This window comes from Poecilia reticulata, chromosome 2 (assembly GCF_904066995.2).
Source record: "Poecilia reticulata chromosome 2, P_reticulata-male-v2, whole genome shotgun sequence".
NCBI classification, from domain to species: Eukaryota; Metazoa; Chordata; class Actinopteri; order Cyprinodontiformes; family Poeciliidae; genus Poecilia; species Poecilia reticulata.
In genome coordinates, this window is record NC_088831.1 from 32,467,318 (window position 1) to 32,480,193 (window position 12,876).

Here is a 12,876-nt window from a genome sequence, read left to right on the forward strand (position 1 = left end):
GGAGGAGCGACCCGCAGAATCTACAGGAAGCCACAGACACGCCCATCATTTCAATCTTTCTCTCCCTCTCTTTAAAAACAAACAGATGTTGAAACTATGTAAGAAGAACTGAAACTGGAAGAAATGAAACCAGAAGAACACTCAACCAGTTTGTTTCACTCGTTGTTAATAACGGAGCAGTTTTCTTACCAAAGTCGCTTTCCTCTCATCTTAAGTTGGTTTTCCCTCTCAGTGATTTGCTCTGTGCACATAGGGAACCAAAGTTGTGGCTTTTTCAAATGAGCCTATAGAAAAGTAATCTTATCTGGAAAGAATCCCTCTGTTTATGTTCTGACTTTTCCAGACATACAATTAAAATTTCCATTTGACGTATTTCAATTAGATCTGAAATCTTCTGAAATGGGAGGCAACTTAAGAAAAGGCCATTTCACCATTTTTTCTCTGGTCTTTTACTCACAAGCCAGGTTCCGTTCAAAGCTATTTATATGTGCTGGACTAATATTCTATAAAATAAGAAGTGTGAGTTATTAAATATGTGTTGAATTCATGAAACTAAAATTGGTACTGAATTTGTTCATTGTTGGCATTTAGACTACAGTGACTTTCAAAATCAAGAACACACCAAATAAAAAAAAGTGCATTTTATTTGAGTTGTATTGTTTTAAATTACAAAGTTACCCATAATTGAGTTTAAGGAGGCAGTCCTGGAAAAAAAAACAAAAAAAAAAACATCCAGCAAGTTTATGAACCAGTCAAGTTTGTATTGATTTCTCCTAGAATTTTCTTTGAAACACAGGCTTTGGTCTGTCTACCTTACATTGTTTTCTTTTTTTTTAATTCAAAAAATGATGCTTCAGAGCTCATGTGGGGCTTGACCTGATGAAAGACCATAAACGACGACGTCGTAGTGCATCTGACTTCACTGAATGCATCATTAAGTTCTATAAGTTTTATTAGATCTAGTTACATATGAAATCCCTCGCTCATGATAAGGTCTGAAGAAGCTAAATTGAAAGCATCAGCTGAACTGGAGCAAGTTGCCTGCAGGTGGATACATTTCTTTTTGGTAGAGTACAAATAGAACCTTACGGGTTTTATCGTGCAAAGTAATAATTCCTTTCAGCTCACATTTCTTTCAGCCACACCTTTTCCAGAGCATCTGTCTGCCCTCATTAATCAGCTGATCAAAAACAATGCTAAAAAAAAGTTCCTCTTCATTTGAAGCGATCTGAAGAAAAACAAACGAACAAAAAAAAAAACAAAAACAGCCGATACCAAAGAGCAAATATGAAAAACCTTAAATGGGGCGAGGGGGAAAGCTGGTGAAAAATTTGTATCCACAAAATTTTTATATGCTTGCTTATATATGCGTGCTTTTGTCAAATAAAGTGAAAAATGTGTTTTCTATTTGCAGTCATCATGAGCTCCAAATGTTTTCCATGTTCAGTCAATTGCTTTGTTGCCATTGCACAATGTGGACAAAGATCAGGGGAACATTAAGAACATAACAGATAATTAGACATGACATGGAAACTAACAAAAGTGTATTTAACAGAAAAACACATAAAAAATGTAGATTGTCAGGTAAAAAATACAAGAATAAACAGGCATGCAACACGTCTAGGGATATTGTGGTTTTAAAGGATAGTACTTTTAGTTTTTGAAGGAGCGCAGTGATGCATGCAGATTAATGAATTTCCAATCTAGAGTTTAGACCTTCGCCGCTGCAGTATTTTCCAATATGCTCTTTTTTGCTTGCAGTTTTTAAATTGTCTTGTTCCGGTAGGTAGATGACAGGTTTGTGTTATTGTAGAAAAGCAACAATCAGGTTTTCTAAACATTTTCCATTTCTACTTTCCAGACTTCAAACATATCAGATGTGTCTTTTGATGAGAAACTGGCCCAGAGCATCACAGAGTCTCTGCCATAAAAAAATAATAATAAAAAAGCTTTCCCACCTATTCACCAATTGGTTTGTCGTTTTTAAAACTCAATATTAGCCTCGTCTGACCAAAGAACCCAGCTCCAGTTAAAAGTGTCAGCAGTTCAGTAAACTATGTACATTTACATCCGTTATGGTAGAACGGGAACGTCCCAAGCAACTGTCAGGCATACAGGAGGCTTACATTGGTTGCTATGGAGACTTGACGACCTCAAGGTGCCACGTTTCGCTGCTGAGATTATCTGTCTGAAATAAAATATGATTTAGTGCTTTTAAAGCATCTGCTGCACAATAAATATGTCCTACACTGTACCTACGATGTTAATACCGACATCACGAAGGTATATTTTAAACTTAAAACTTACAATTTCACAAATAAGCCACCACTCATGAGCATAACCCCGCCCTGCGGTTTAAAAAGCCACGATTTAAGTTTATATATTTTTAATGATGTCTTTGTACAGGTGTAGGCTTAGTGTTGGGTTGGGTTTAAAGTACATAAAGCATCAGGAGCTTTACAGATGGTTCAAAGCCTCCTTCGTTCACCCACGTCTGTGCAAACATCAAATGAAACCCTCCGACTGCAGGAGGGCACGGCCCTCAGGTCTCTCTGAACACTTCCACGCCATTTGTTAGAATAAGGAGAATCACACAACTGGTTTAAAAAACAAAAATGACCTTTTATTTTGTTAACATAGTTGTTACGATGCCATCTTTTTCCACATATCTGTATATTTATATATCTTTAGAACATGGCACAAGTTTAGTCTTTTAACCAGTGCTAATGTGTAAACCAAAGTAATGCTGATTTTTGTCTGTATTTACAATAAAATCAAAGAAATGTACAAGACTCCATTGCATTACACAGTTTCGACATTAAGTACAGATGAACTTTGATCCCTCTGTACAATCTAACATCATTAGTTAATTAGTCTTTTTTTAATTTTATTTCTTTACAAATGAGTTCATGATCCGTTTTGGCTTCAGCACATACATTTTCCCCCCACATCTCGACTCGTACCGCGGACCCTCGCTAACATGACTCACACCTTTTAACCATGCTCTCACACTTATGAGTTCCTTGAAGAAATTAAAGCCAATATCTACACACGACATGACGCACGTCTTCTCATGATAGTGTCCTGGATTCTCCCTCGACGTCCCCCTCCCCCTGCCATGATTCCATCTTACTCTTGAAATGAAAAATAATCTTTAAAAACATTCCATGATTTCCCTCTTTGGCACACATCCCGTCTTTCCATCTGCTGCCGCTCTGCTGAACTCACCTCTCCATACAAGCACATCCACTTTAAAACAAACACACTCATAAAGCCAAGTTCATGAAAGAAGTTTCCTGTGTTGCTCCTTGTCTCTGCTGCAGGGTGAAAGAAGAAATCGGTCTGGAAAAATGTTCTCGGATTGAACAGCAGATCCATCTCCGGACTTATACCCAGGAGTCAGGAGAACCTGGGTACTGTTCTGCCCTGTAGGAAGGCCTCCGTGTGCTAGCATAGTAGTCCACATAGTTAGAGGTGGATTTCAGTCCATGAGGCTGGGAGCTGTAGTCTGCTGTAGGAGGGTAGGTGATGACTTCTTCTAAATACGCATCGTCATAGCCGTGAGGATGCTGCAGGTACATCCTGTATGTGTCGTAATTCCTTCGACTCGGCTCTTCTGTGTAATACACAACCTGCAAGAAAAGAGGCGGGGAGGCCTTGCGTCAATTCATTCTAAGGATTTGTATTAAGTCAATCTTACTGAAGTTTTTCTAAAATGAATTTACTCTAAATTCCTTGATTAAATGTAGTGTTCACAGTTAGAAGCCCATCACCAAATCTAAGACCACTTTGTGGTTTCCATGAACTCCAGGAACATCTCCAAGGGGATTCTGCCGGCAGCAGACAGGGGAGACTTTACCTCTTGTGTTTACTTTTATCTTTACCATTCTCAGAAATCTTTTGGTATCATGTGAATCAGGTCATGTCATAAATGACAAATCTTTCTAGTGGAGTTGCTCAAGGCTGTATTCTTGGCCCCAATGTTTTTTTTTTAACTTAATGTACATCTGCTTGGATAGACTCCAAGGTGTCCATCATAATGACTTATCATTTTTATACTGATGATATCCAACTGTTCTGTTCATTAGTGAGGTCTCAGAGTCATAAATTGTTGATGTTGCTGTTAATATTAAGGAGATTGATATAGATACCATACGTTTAGCAGCCCACTGGCAAAAATGCTGAGATAAAATACTTGTAGAGTTGCCAGCCCAAAATAGACTTGGTTTGGATGCTACTTTGGTGTGAGGCCAGAATAAGCTTGTCATCACACAACACACACTTTGTTGATAAGCTGGCCACCAGGATACCATCACACAAGCTTTGTGCATGCTCAGAACAGTTAAGGAACACAAACATCATGATGAGCACACTGTGTTTCTGATGTACATCCTGAAGAACCCAGAGGAACCCAGTTTACTTTGTTAATGTCTACTGTTTACTGTATAGACTTAACTGTTACTGGCTGCTTTAGGGTTTGCTTTTATATTTCTTCATAAAATAGAAACGAACCTTAATGGACTTTCCAACTTAGTACACACATAATCTGGTACGTACATATACTCTGATATTCAGTTTGATGTGATCTACCAATGTAGGTATTGTCATTTAGATTTGGTAACTCTAGTTTGACTATTTTCAAATCCAATTCAAAAATACTTTATTGATCCCAAAGAAACCTTGATTTTAATTTTACCACAAGGAATGTTTACAACTCCGGGCGCACTCACACGCTTGATGCCTTCCTCTCCTCGTGTCTGTTATCTGAATGGGCACACATGGACGTGTCCTGCAGGGACAGCTGCCCGAGACACAGAGAGGACATCCCAATCCCCCCAGCAGTCACATTCACTCTTGCTCACACAATGGCTGATGTGCTGGGTTATTCCCAGCAACGGCAGCAGAATGCGTAGCAGGGTCTTTGTATTTATAAAGTGGCGTAAATGAACTGGGAAGCTTTTTTTTACAATGAGGGTTGCCTTTAATTTACTTCAACTATTTGTCTTTATATCCCTTCAAATTGTTCTTTGAAGGAATATAAGGGCAACTTTTATCCTCATAAAAATTTGAGAAACAACTGACCAATGTTATGTTGCTATAGTCATGGTGGCAGACAGCGATGGTCTGCCACCTTGACTGTGAATGTGACTGTGAATGTGTCAAATTTTGAATGTGGAGATGTCTGATTGAGCAACATGATAAAATGTTTGACAGTGAAAAAGCCTCGGCTATGAGTTTGTTATTTTGGCTACAACAAAGGACTGTGAAGTAAAATTAAATATATTTAATGCGTCATGCTTGGTTTTAGAACCAAGTTAAAAAGTAAAGAAATAAATGATCTAAAAAACAAACATAAAAAGTTTATTCCTTCATTTGCGCTTGTGTTGTTGCCAAAAATGGAGAGGTTGTGAGGTCTGACCAGACTTTTATGAAGAAATATTATATTCACCTGTGATCTTCTGGGCTCCTCTCTTGTGGGTGATGAGTAGTAATATGGAGACGGTTTTCCAGACCCTGGAAAAAACACACAAAACACTAAAGTTACTGCTGCTGTGAATAAAATGGAGGAATTTTATACAAAAACACCTCATTTTATATCATAGAAAGAGTCTGCACTCCCCAACGGGCAAATGTCTGTATTTAGATGGAGTAGGATCAAATGGGCCGTGCTTCGCTGGAGAGAAATACCACCAAATAATGGGGTTGGCCTGTGCTGCACTGTAGTTTACATAACCATCGGGGATGGGCATTTTCATTGGCACTTTATCAAACTGGTGGAATCCAGAAACTCAATTTCCACTTCTCTGCCCAGAACATGAATTGACAAGGCTGCAGTTTTGCTTGTTTACTCTGCCTGCTTCCTGATCCCACCAGCCAGTGGAGGCTGGTGAGGGCTGTCGTCTGGAAGTTGTATGTCTGGATTGCCCAGACATACGACTCACTAGGACCTAATGTGTTAAAAGCACAATAGTGAAGCGCTCGCTTCTAGATAGTAAAAGGACTTTAGTGCTGCAGGGACAAACAGCTCTCAGTTAAACTGACCAATTGTCATAGGGCTCATAGTGGGGAGATAAAAGTGGATCCGCTGGGAGCAATAGGGAGAATAAAGGAGATAGCGAAATGGCCGTGTGGAAATGAGCAAAAAGTGATCTCAAGTATAGAGCAGATAATTCATGACCTAAATTAGATTTCTTTTTAAAGTTCACCATCTTTTAGATAAGTACCTGTATACTGTTTTCTGTGAATACTGCCATCTCCTTGGTAATTATAAAACTGCATAGTTGAATGAGTTCTCTGATAATCTCTGACTGAGCCTCTGTGCTCTTTGATGCCCAGCATCGCTGGAGATGACGTGGCACTGGCAGCTGTGGAGAGAGGAAAAAAACAAATTAAAAAATGCATATTTATTTTCACAGCTCCTGTTTCACTGCTGCTGCCTGGCTGCAGGGTTCGAAGCTACCACAACGTACCAGGGTGGTTGACTGGAGACATCTGGACGGTGCTGGTGGCGAGGGTGGGCTGGGACTTGAACTTGTCCCGTTCCAGTGTTGACACTGGGGTGATGAAATGGTTTTGGTTCCAGCCATCCTGTGAGGGGAGAAAGTGGCAGTCAGAGGAACCAAGACTAAATCAAAACCTTTTTAGTGGGATTTTATGTAATAAATTCACACAAAGTATTGCTAAATTGTGGAGTGTCAATGCTTTTCCAACATTTTGCACATTTAATCTGACATTTAATCTGGCCTGAGAAGATCAATTATTAATTGCTATTGATTCTCATTAAGATTTAGGTCTGTGTTGTAACCATACCATTCAAATACATGAATATTCTTCATGTATTTGAAGCATCTTTATTTCGACACAATAAAGGTGCTGTTATTACCTTTTGGTAGGTTTGCAGTTGTGTCAAAGTGCCTACTTTATCTATTTACAAATGATTAATTAACGTTTATGTTAATTAACGTTTATGTTAATTAACGTTTATGTTAATTAATCCCTCCGAAGATAGCTGCATTTACACAGAGAATAATTATCACACAATTGGACTCTATTTACTAATTATGTGGCAATTAACTAGCCGGGATTTTATTTAGGGGCATCCGACCAAAGTGGGCTGAAAACTAATGCATAAGATGTTTAGATAAAAAAAAAAACATGCACAATTTTTCTTTGTTTGTGTTGGGCTGTCATATAAAATCCAACTGAAATACACATGTAGGTGTTATGTGACAAAACGTGACAAAGTTAAAGGAAATTAATACTTCTCCAAAACATTATTTTAAAAAGTAAATAAATCCAGCACGTCATGTTATTGTAAGACAATTTCTGATATTTCTATTTAAAATATAATCATAAAATCATTGAAACATTTAGCATTAAACAAACTGTATGAACCTTTTTGTAGATGGGCCGTAGATCCTTGTACAGCCACAGCGTGTTCAGGACCTGGGCTGCTGCCTTCACCACCTTCACTGAATATCTGGAAAACAGTCAAACTTTGTTATTCATTTCTGATCAAGAATTCATTGTGGTCAATACAAGACAGCATGATTGATAGAATAGGTTCCGTCAATCATTAAGGAATATTATTAAGGAATAGGTCGTCCTTAATACGTTTTAACCTAGAATCGTACTGAATATACAGCAAACTAAAAATAGCTGCTGCAGCATTGTTCCATCGGGATGTTAAACTTCAAGGAACACACTGCCACCTCCCCAAATGGCTGCAGCTGCTCATGTTGTGTGGACCACTGTCCAGTGTTCAGCAAAGCATTTTAACAAACATGTGCGTCGGCAACCCCACCTGTCTCCTCTGCCCTTGGTGATGTCGACGAGCTTCTTGATACCGCCTGTGTCGGCCAATGCCTTGGCGTTTTCCATGTTTTTGCTGGTGACCTCGTGCAGCGTGCAACAGATGGCGGCCACGGTCTCATCCGACAGCAGGGTGGTGTTCCCCCCAGGGAGGCGGTTTACCAGGTCCCTCATTGCGTATTTCCCTGCAGGGGAGGGAGGCGGGACTTGCAGCTTATGCGTAATGACATGATGTACTGCAGGTTTGCTGCAGAAGCTCAGGCAAGGACAGGATGAGGGGGCGATGCCTCATTCTCATGTGTACTTGATTTTGATGCATGTTTTAACATGTTGTACAATGCATTTGCAAATAAATTCTGTGCTGACCTCAACAGTACGTAATGTCATCTAAATAAAGGAGTAACATTCAATGCGCTGGGGTCTGCAGCATGGTAGGCACTTTTCATAAATGAAACTGTATGTGTGTTTCAGTGTGAAGGAGGATTGCCTCCCTTATCTGTCCTCCAGTGCAGCAGCCTGGCTAAAGATGCTGAATACTTGCCGCACCAAGTCAAACAAAGACCTTGAAAAGCATATTTAACCATCACTAAAACCTCATTAACCCACGCCGTCAGACATCACTCCTGCTACTGAATAAACATTAATTTCACAGAGTGAAAGACGGTTTTATGAAGCACAGGATTGTACAGGAGGATTACCACACAGCTTTAGCTGGGACATATGCTCATCATGCACATGGATGTCATATTTATATTAGGCTGTGAGCTTTTTATTCCCTGGGACAGAATGATCACAGCAAAGTCCCAGTCATGCAAGGTTCTGGCTGAATATTCATTTAAATTTTGGACTGATTTAATGACAGATTTATCAACAAATTATATGGTGGTTCTATGATGAGTTTGGAAGTGTCCTCGAAGACGCACCATTTAGTTTCCAAAGGAGATGCATTGAGAAATCCTCTGCTGACCGGCAGGTTACAGATTTAAAACCCCTGACTAGTACAGGCTGTCCAGCAGCTCAAAAATCCAAAACGTTTTCTGTTATTGAATGCACCATACCTAGAGCCACCAGGTCACACATTCAATAGCAGTAGAAATTTAACTCATTTCAATATCAAAGGATGCGTGGAGATGTAAGAAGCTATTTAAATGCTAGAGGAATTTGTTTTTAACGTCAAAAGACATTTCGGCACTTCATTAAGGCAGAGAGAGAGAGAGACTCATTAGATAACAGAAAGGCTGTACAACTGCTCTGTTTTATCCTTTTGCGGCATTAACCTCTGTCTGTTATGAAACATGCAAGATTTGGAAATTAATTGAACCAAGAATTAACCTCGATTATGGAAAACACACAAAGATCTCTGCATTAGCTTTGCTGGTCACACTAAATTTGAGTCCTCTCTTACAGACATTGTCACTTATCCTAATATAAATGATTAATAACTGTTCATAGCACCATCATGAAGGTCGGAAGGTTCAGTGTGTGTTGGCTTCAAATGCCTCATTATTCCTCTGGCAATAGACTTCCAGTTCTTATGACGAAAGCAACTCTACCATCTCTCCTTTAAATCTGCTTTCCAAAAAAAGTTGTTTTATTTGTTCATTATTTCTGCAGCAACTATTTATTTTATGATTAATCCCCAAGATAAAATCTTGTTAGAAACTCTGGCAAAATAACTTTCACTCCTAACAGTTTTGAAATGCAAGTAAATGTCAATCTTCGGGTCATTACTAGTTCAAAACTGGCGTTGACAACGTTCTTGCCTTGTATAAATCTGGACAATTTCTTTGATTTTCCAGACATATCATGTGTTTGTTTGTTTCTTTCGGTGAAGCTGCCATCTGTAGTCAATCACAATTACTTTACAAGAAATAAAAGGGCCTTGGCAAGCTACAAGAGCGTTTCTGGATTATGTCGAGTCCAGAGTGAAAACATGTAAACTTCAGACTGTATTTATAAGATCAACACATCATGTGAGATTGTGCATTAAGTTGAGCCAAACAAATTCGCAGCATGGTATCTGGGTTATTGGTACAGCATGAGCTACATTACATGACATAATAAAGCAGAAAAACTTCTCATAAATAGTTTAGTATAGTATATTTTTTTCAGTCCAAGATGTTTCAAACACAACAAAGTGGCTCCTGACCTATAAGCTCCTTGTTTCTGATGTCCAGCGCCATGTTTCTCAGAGCCGTGGCAACCGAACACACCACCCTGTCGTTGTCCATCCGCAGCAGTTCCACCAGGATGGGAAGCCCTTTCTCTTTACGAACTGCTGCACGAATGTACGCTGCAAACTAAATACAGAAAACAGATAAAAATTTCATTAAGGTCTCTGCGTCACAAGGGAATACTGATGAGCTTGAGATGTGCATTTGTGATTTCAAGCGTTAAACTGACATTTGTTTGACTGATGCAGAAGAGATGAACAGCAAAGCCCATTTATATGCATCGTTTCACAGCCACGGCAGAGAAGCACGAGAAAATCTGCATTTGTGTTTTGAATGAATGCACATTTGCACTGTACCTTCCAGTTGCCAGCTGACAGGTTCTGAAGAGATCCTGCTGAACCTTCAAGAGTGGCAGGATTGGAGCTCTCAGATAGCAGTGTCAAGTAAGGCTTGACCACAGAGGGGTGCCACAGCATCTCGGCCCCTTTAGGAGACTTGGAGAAGCCAGGGATGGGCCCCACACCGTCCCACTGAACACAACAACTAACAAGTCAGACTGCGAAAGGGTGATGCTTTAGGAATCACTTAATAACAATAATTTTATTTTATCAAACAATCTTCTACAGATCAGAATGTGTTAATTTTTCCTTGATCAGCTCTGATCAGAAGCTCATTAAATGCACCAAAAATTAGACATTCCTCTATATTTTAAAATAAAAAAAGTTGTATGGTAATTGCTGAAGTTTAGTTTAATGCATAAATAAGGATAGTCTTCAAATTTTGTATTTTCTAACATCTCTATCAAGGCACCTGCAGCACATTTTTCACTTATATAGACTAGAAACATATTTCCTGTGTGAAAAAAATTCTGACATAAAAGAAAATAATGGAAAACTGTTGGCCAACATGCAAAGTTCTGGGCATCTAGGACTTATGAAGCACAAACAAGCACAATAGTCCAGTTAAAACACAACACTCACCGAGTCCTCCTGCAAGCTGTTTCTCTTCTTCTTTCTCTTCCTGCCCCAGCAGCTGGAGTCCACCTCTTTACTTGGTGACTCTCGGCCCAGTAAGCCATCGATTTCCTGGTTTACTGGAAATGACGATGGCATCATCTCCAGCTCCAGACGATAAGACAGGTTCCTTAGAGTGCAAATACAGTTCTCCACAATCTGCCAGGCACAGAAAAATAAAAGTTTGAACTTCATGCATCAATCCAAACAAGTATATGAGAACTGGTTAACAGTATTTAAGCAATATAAAGGCAGGAGTTCTTCTGTTCATTGTTACAATTGAGGTAAGGTGACACAGCAAAACGAGGTTACAGTTTCCCCCCCCCCCAACTTTTTCTAATAAAATTATTCTGATTTTAATATTATATATTTATATAAAAACAAGGGGCTTAAATAACAAATATACATAATAGAGAAATTAACACAAAGAATATTTAGCAGCAGTACAACTGACTTGATGTACAAAACATGAAACCATTTTATCCAATTCAAAACGAAAAACAAAACAAAATAGTTGTGGCATAAAAGTAAATGACAACTAAAACACACAGGTGAGATGCACTTTTGCTTAAGATATAGTAGTATGAACATTTTGTATCATAATTTATGCAAATTCCTTATCAAGCATTTAAGTATATGTGTAAAGCACATATCAGTTATAAATCAGTTCAACGTGCTTTACATCATGAAAACATAAAAACATGACAAACACTTTCATAATCAACAATTGTGAGAACTATTGTTGACTTGAAATGTTCATCAATATTTTTTTTGTTTCGTTGACTGAATATTACAAGTTGAGGTTATTGCAGCGAAGATTGAGACCAAATACGTTATTCGGTTCTCTAGCATTATAAAGATTATCGTATCATTACTACGGTCTCTGAATAAATTAGAATATCGTTGACAAATTTGTTTGTTTTGGTAATTCAATTTAAAACGTGAAGTCTGTATATATTTTAGGGTAATTTTCTGTTAATTTCAGTTAATTTGGATGACTGTATCGAAATACATTTTTCATAAGATGATAATTCAAATAATACTGACCCAGACTACAAACAGAGATTTTTGTGATAATGATAATAGCCCACATCTTCCTGTCTCCTCTCATCTGCCATTACATTACTTTTAAATCTCCTGCGATCATTTTTCTTTTTCTTCTTCCTCTGTTATTAGGTGTGAATATATGCTCTAGTGGGACTACATCCAATAGGTTGAAGTTATTACTTTTATGCAAAACATGAATTCCTGACACTTGAAATGAATAGTCAACAAATATTGCATTCCAAACAGATTTTTGAGATATTAATATTACCCTCACTGATATTGCAACAGCAATACTGTTGCTATGTGTTATAAAGCCACAGTTTCAACCTGAGGATATTAAAAGAAAAAACATCTAGGTGCCTACCAACAATCTGCTGGTCATCACAAATCTGGCTTCAAGTTTGTCGATATGGTTTTTACAAGATGCAATTAAAAAAGTTAACTAATTAGACCTCTGGCAAATAATGTTACACTTGTAATATGCAGTCTTTATTTGAAAACTATCTAGAATGCATTGATTATAAATCCATTTTTACTGAGGTTTGCATTCCTTAGCTGTACAGATCAGGAAACATAGAACATTATCTGCTTGACTAGGTTCCTTGCCAAAGGGAGAAACCATCACCACATTTCAGATGATTCACTTAACTTTCATAATGCAAGGATTCATGCTTAGGAGATGTACTTTCTTTGCCGCAGCCATTGAATAAATGTTAATTTACTGTATGATGAACATCTGATGCTTAAGGTTCACATTCTGGCTGTGCTTTGGGTGACAAAGCAGATCAAACAGTTTCTGTTAACTGCTCTGAGGGTCATTTAGACGCAGG

At 38.4% G+C, this 12,876-nt stretch overlaps 1 protein-coding gene across 7 annotated transcripts in view; it reads right to left on the bottom strand.

Annotated features, from left to right (window-relative positions):
* Positions 1 to 2,601: 2,601 nt before the first annotated feature.
* LOC103461688 (plakophilin-4) overlaps positions 2,602 to 12,876 on the bottom strand; it is an 89,994-nt gene continuing 79,719 nt past the window's right edge. For all 7 annotated transcript variants that reach the window (XM_081603903.1, XM_008403998.3, XM_008403997.3 and 4 more), the window contains 9 exons: positions 10,967 to 11,158; positions 10,343 to 10,516; positions 9,962 to 10,112; positions 7,805 to 7,997; positions 7,396 to 7,480; positions 6,471 to 6,588; positions 6,225 to 6,365; positions 5,450 to 5,514; positions 2,602 to 3,632 (listed from right to left, as the gene is read on the bottom strand). In XM_081603903.1, coding sequence (XP_081460029.1) covers positions 3,387 to 3,632; positions 5,450 to 5,514; positions 6,225 to 6,365; positions 6,471 to 6,588; positions 7,396 to 7,480; positions 7,805 to 7,997; positions 9,962 to 10,112; positions 10,343 to 10,516; positions 10,967 to 11,158 — 1,365 coding nt within the window. In that variant the 3' untranslated portion in view covers positions 2,602 to 3,386. The remainder of the gene's footprint in view (positions 3,633 to 5,449; positions 5,515 to 6,224; positions 6,366 to 6,470; positions 6,589 to 7,395; positions 7,481 to 7,804; positions 7,998 to 9,961; positions 10,113 to 10,342; positions 10,517 to 10,966; positions 11,159 to 12,876) is intronic.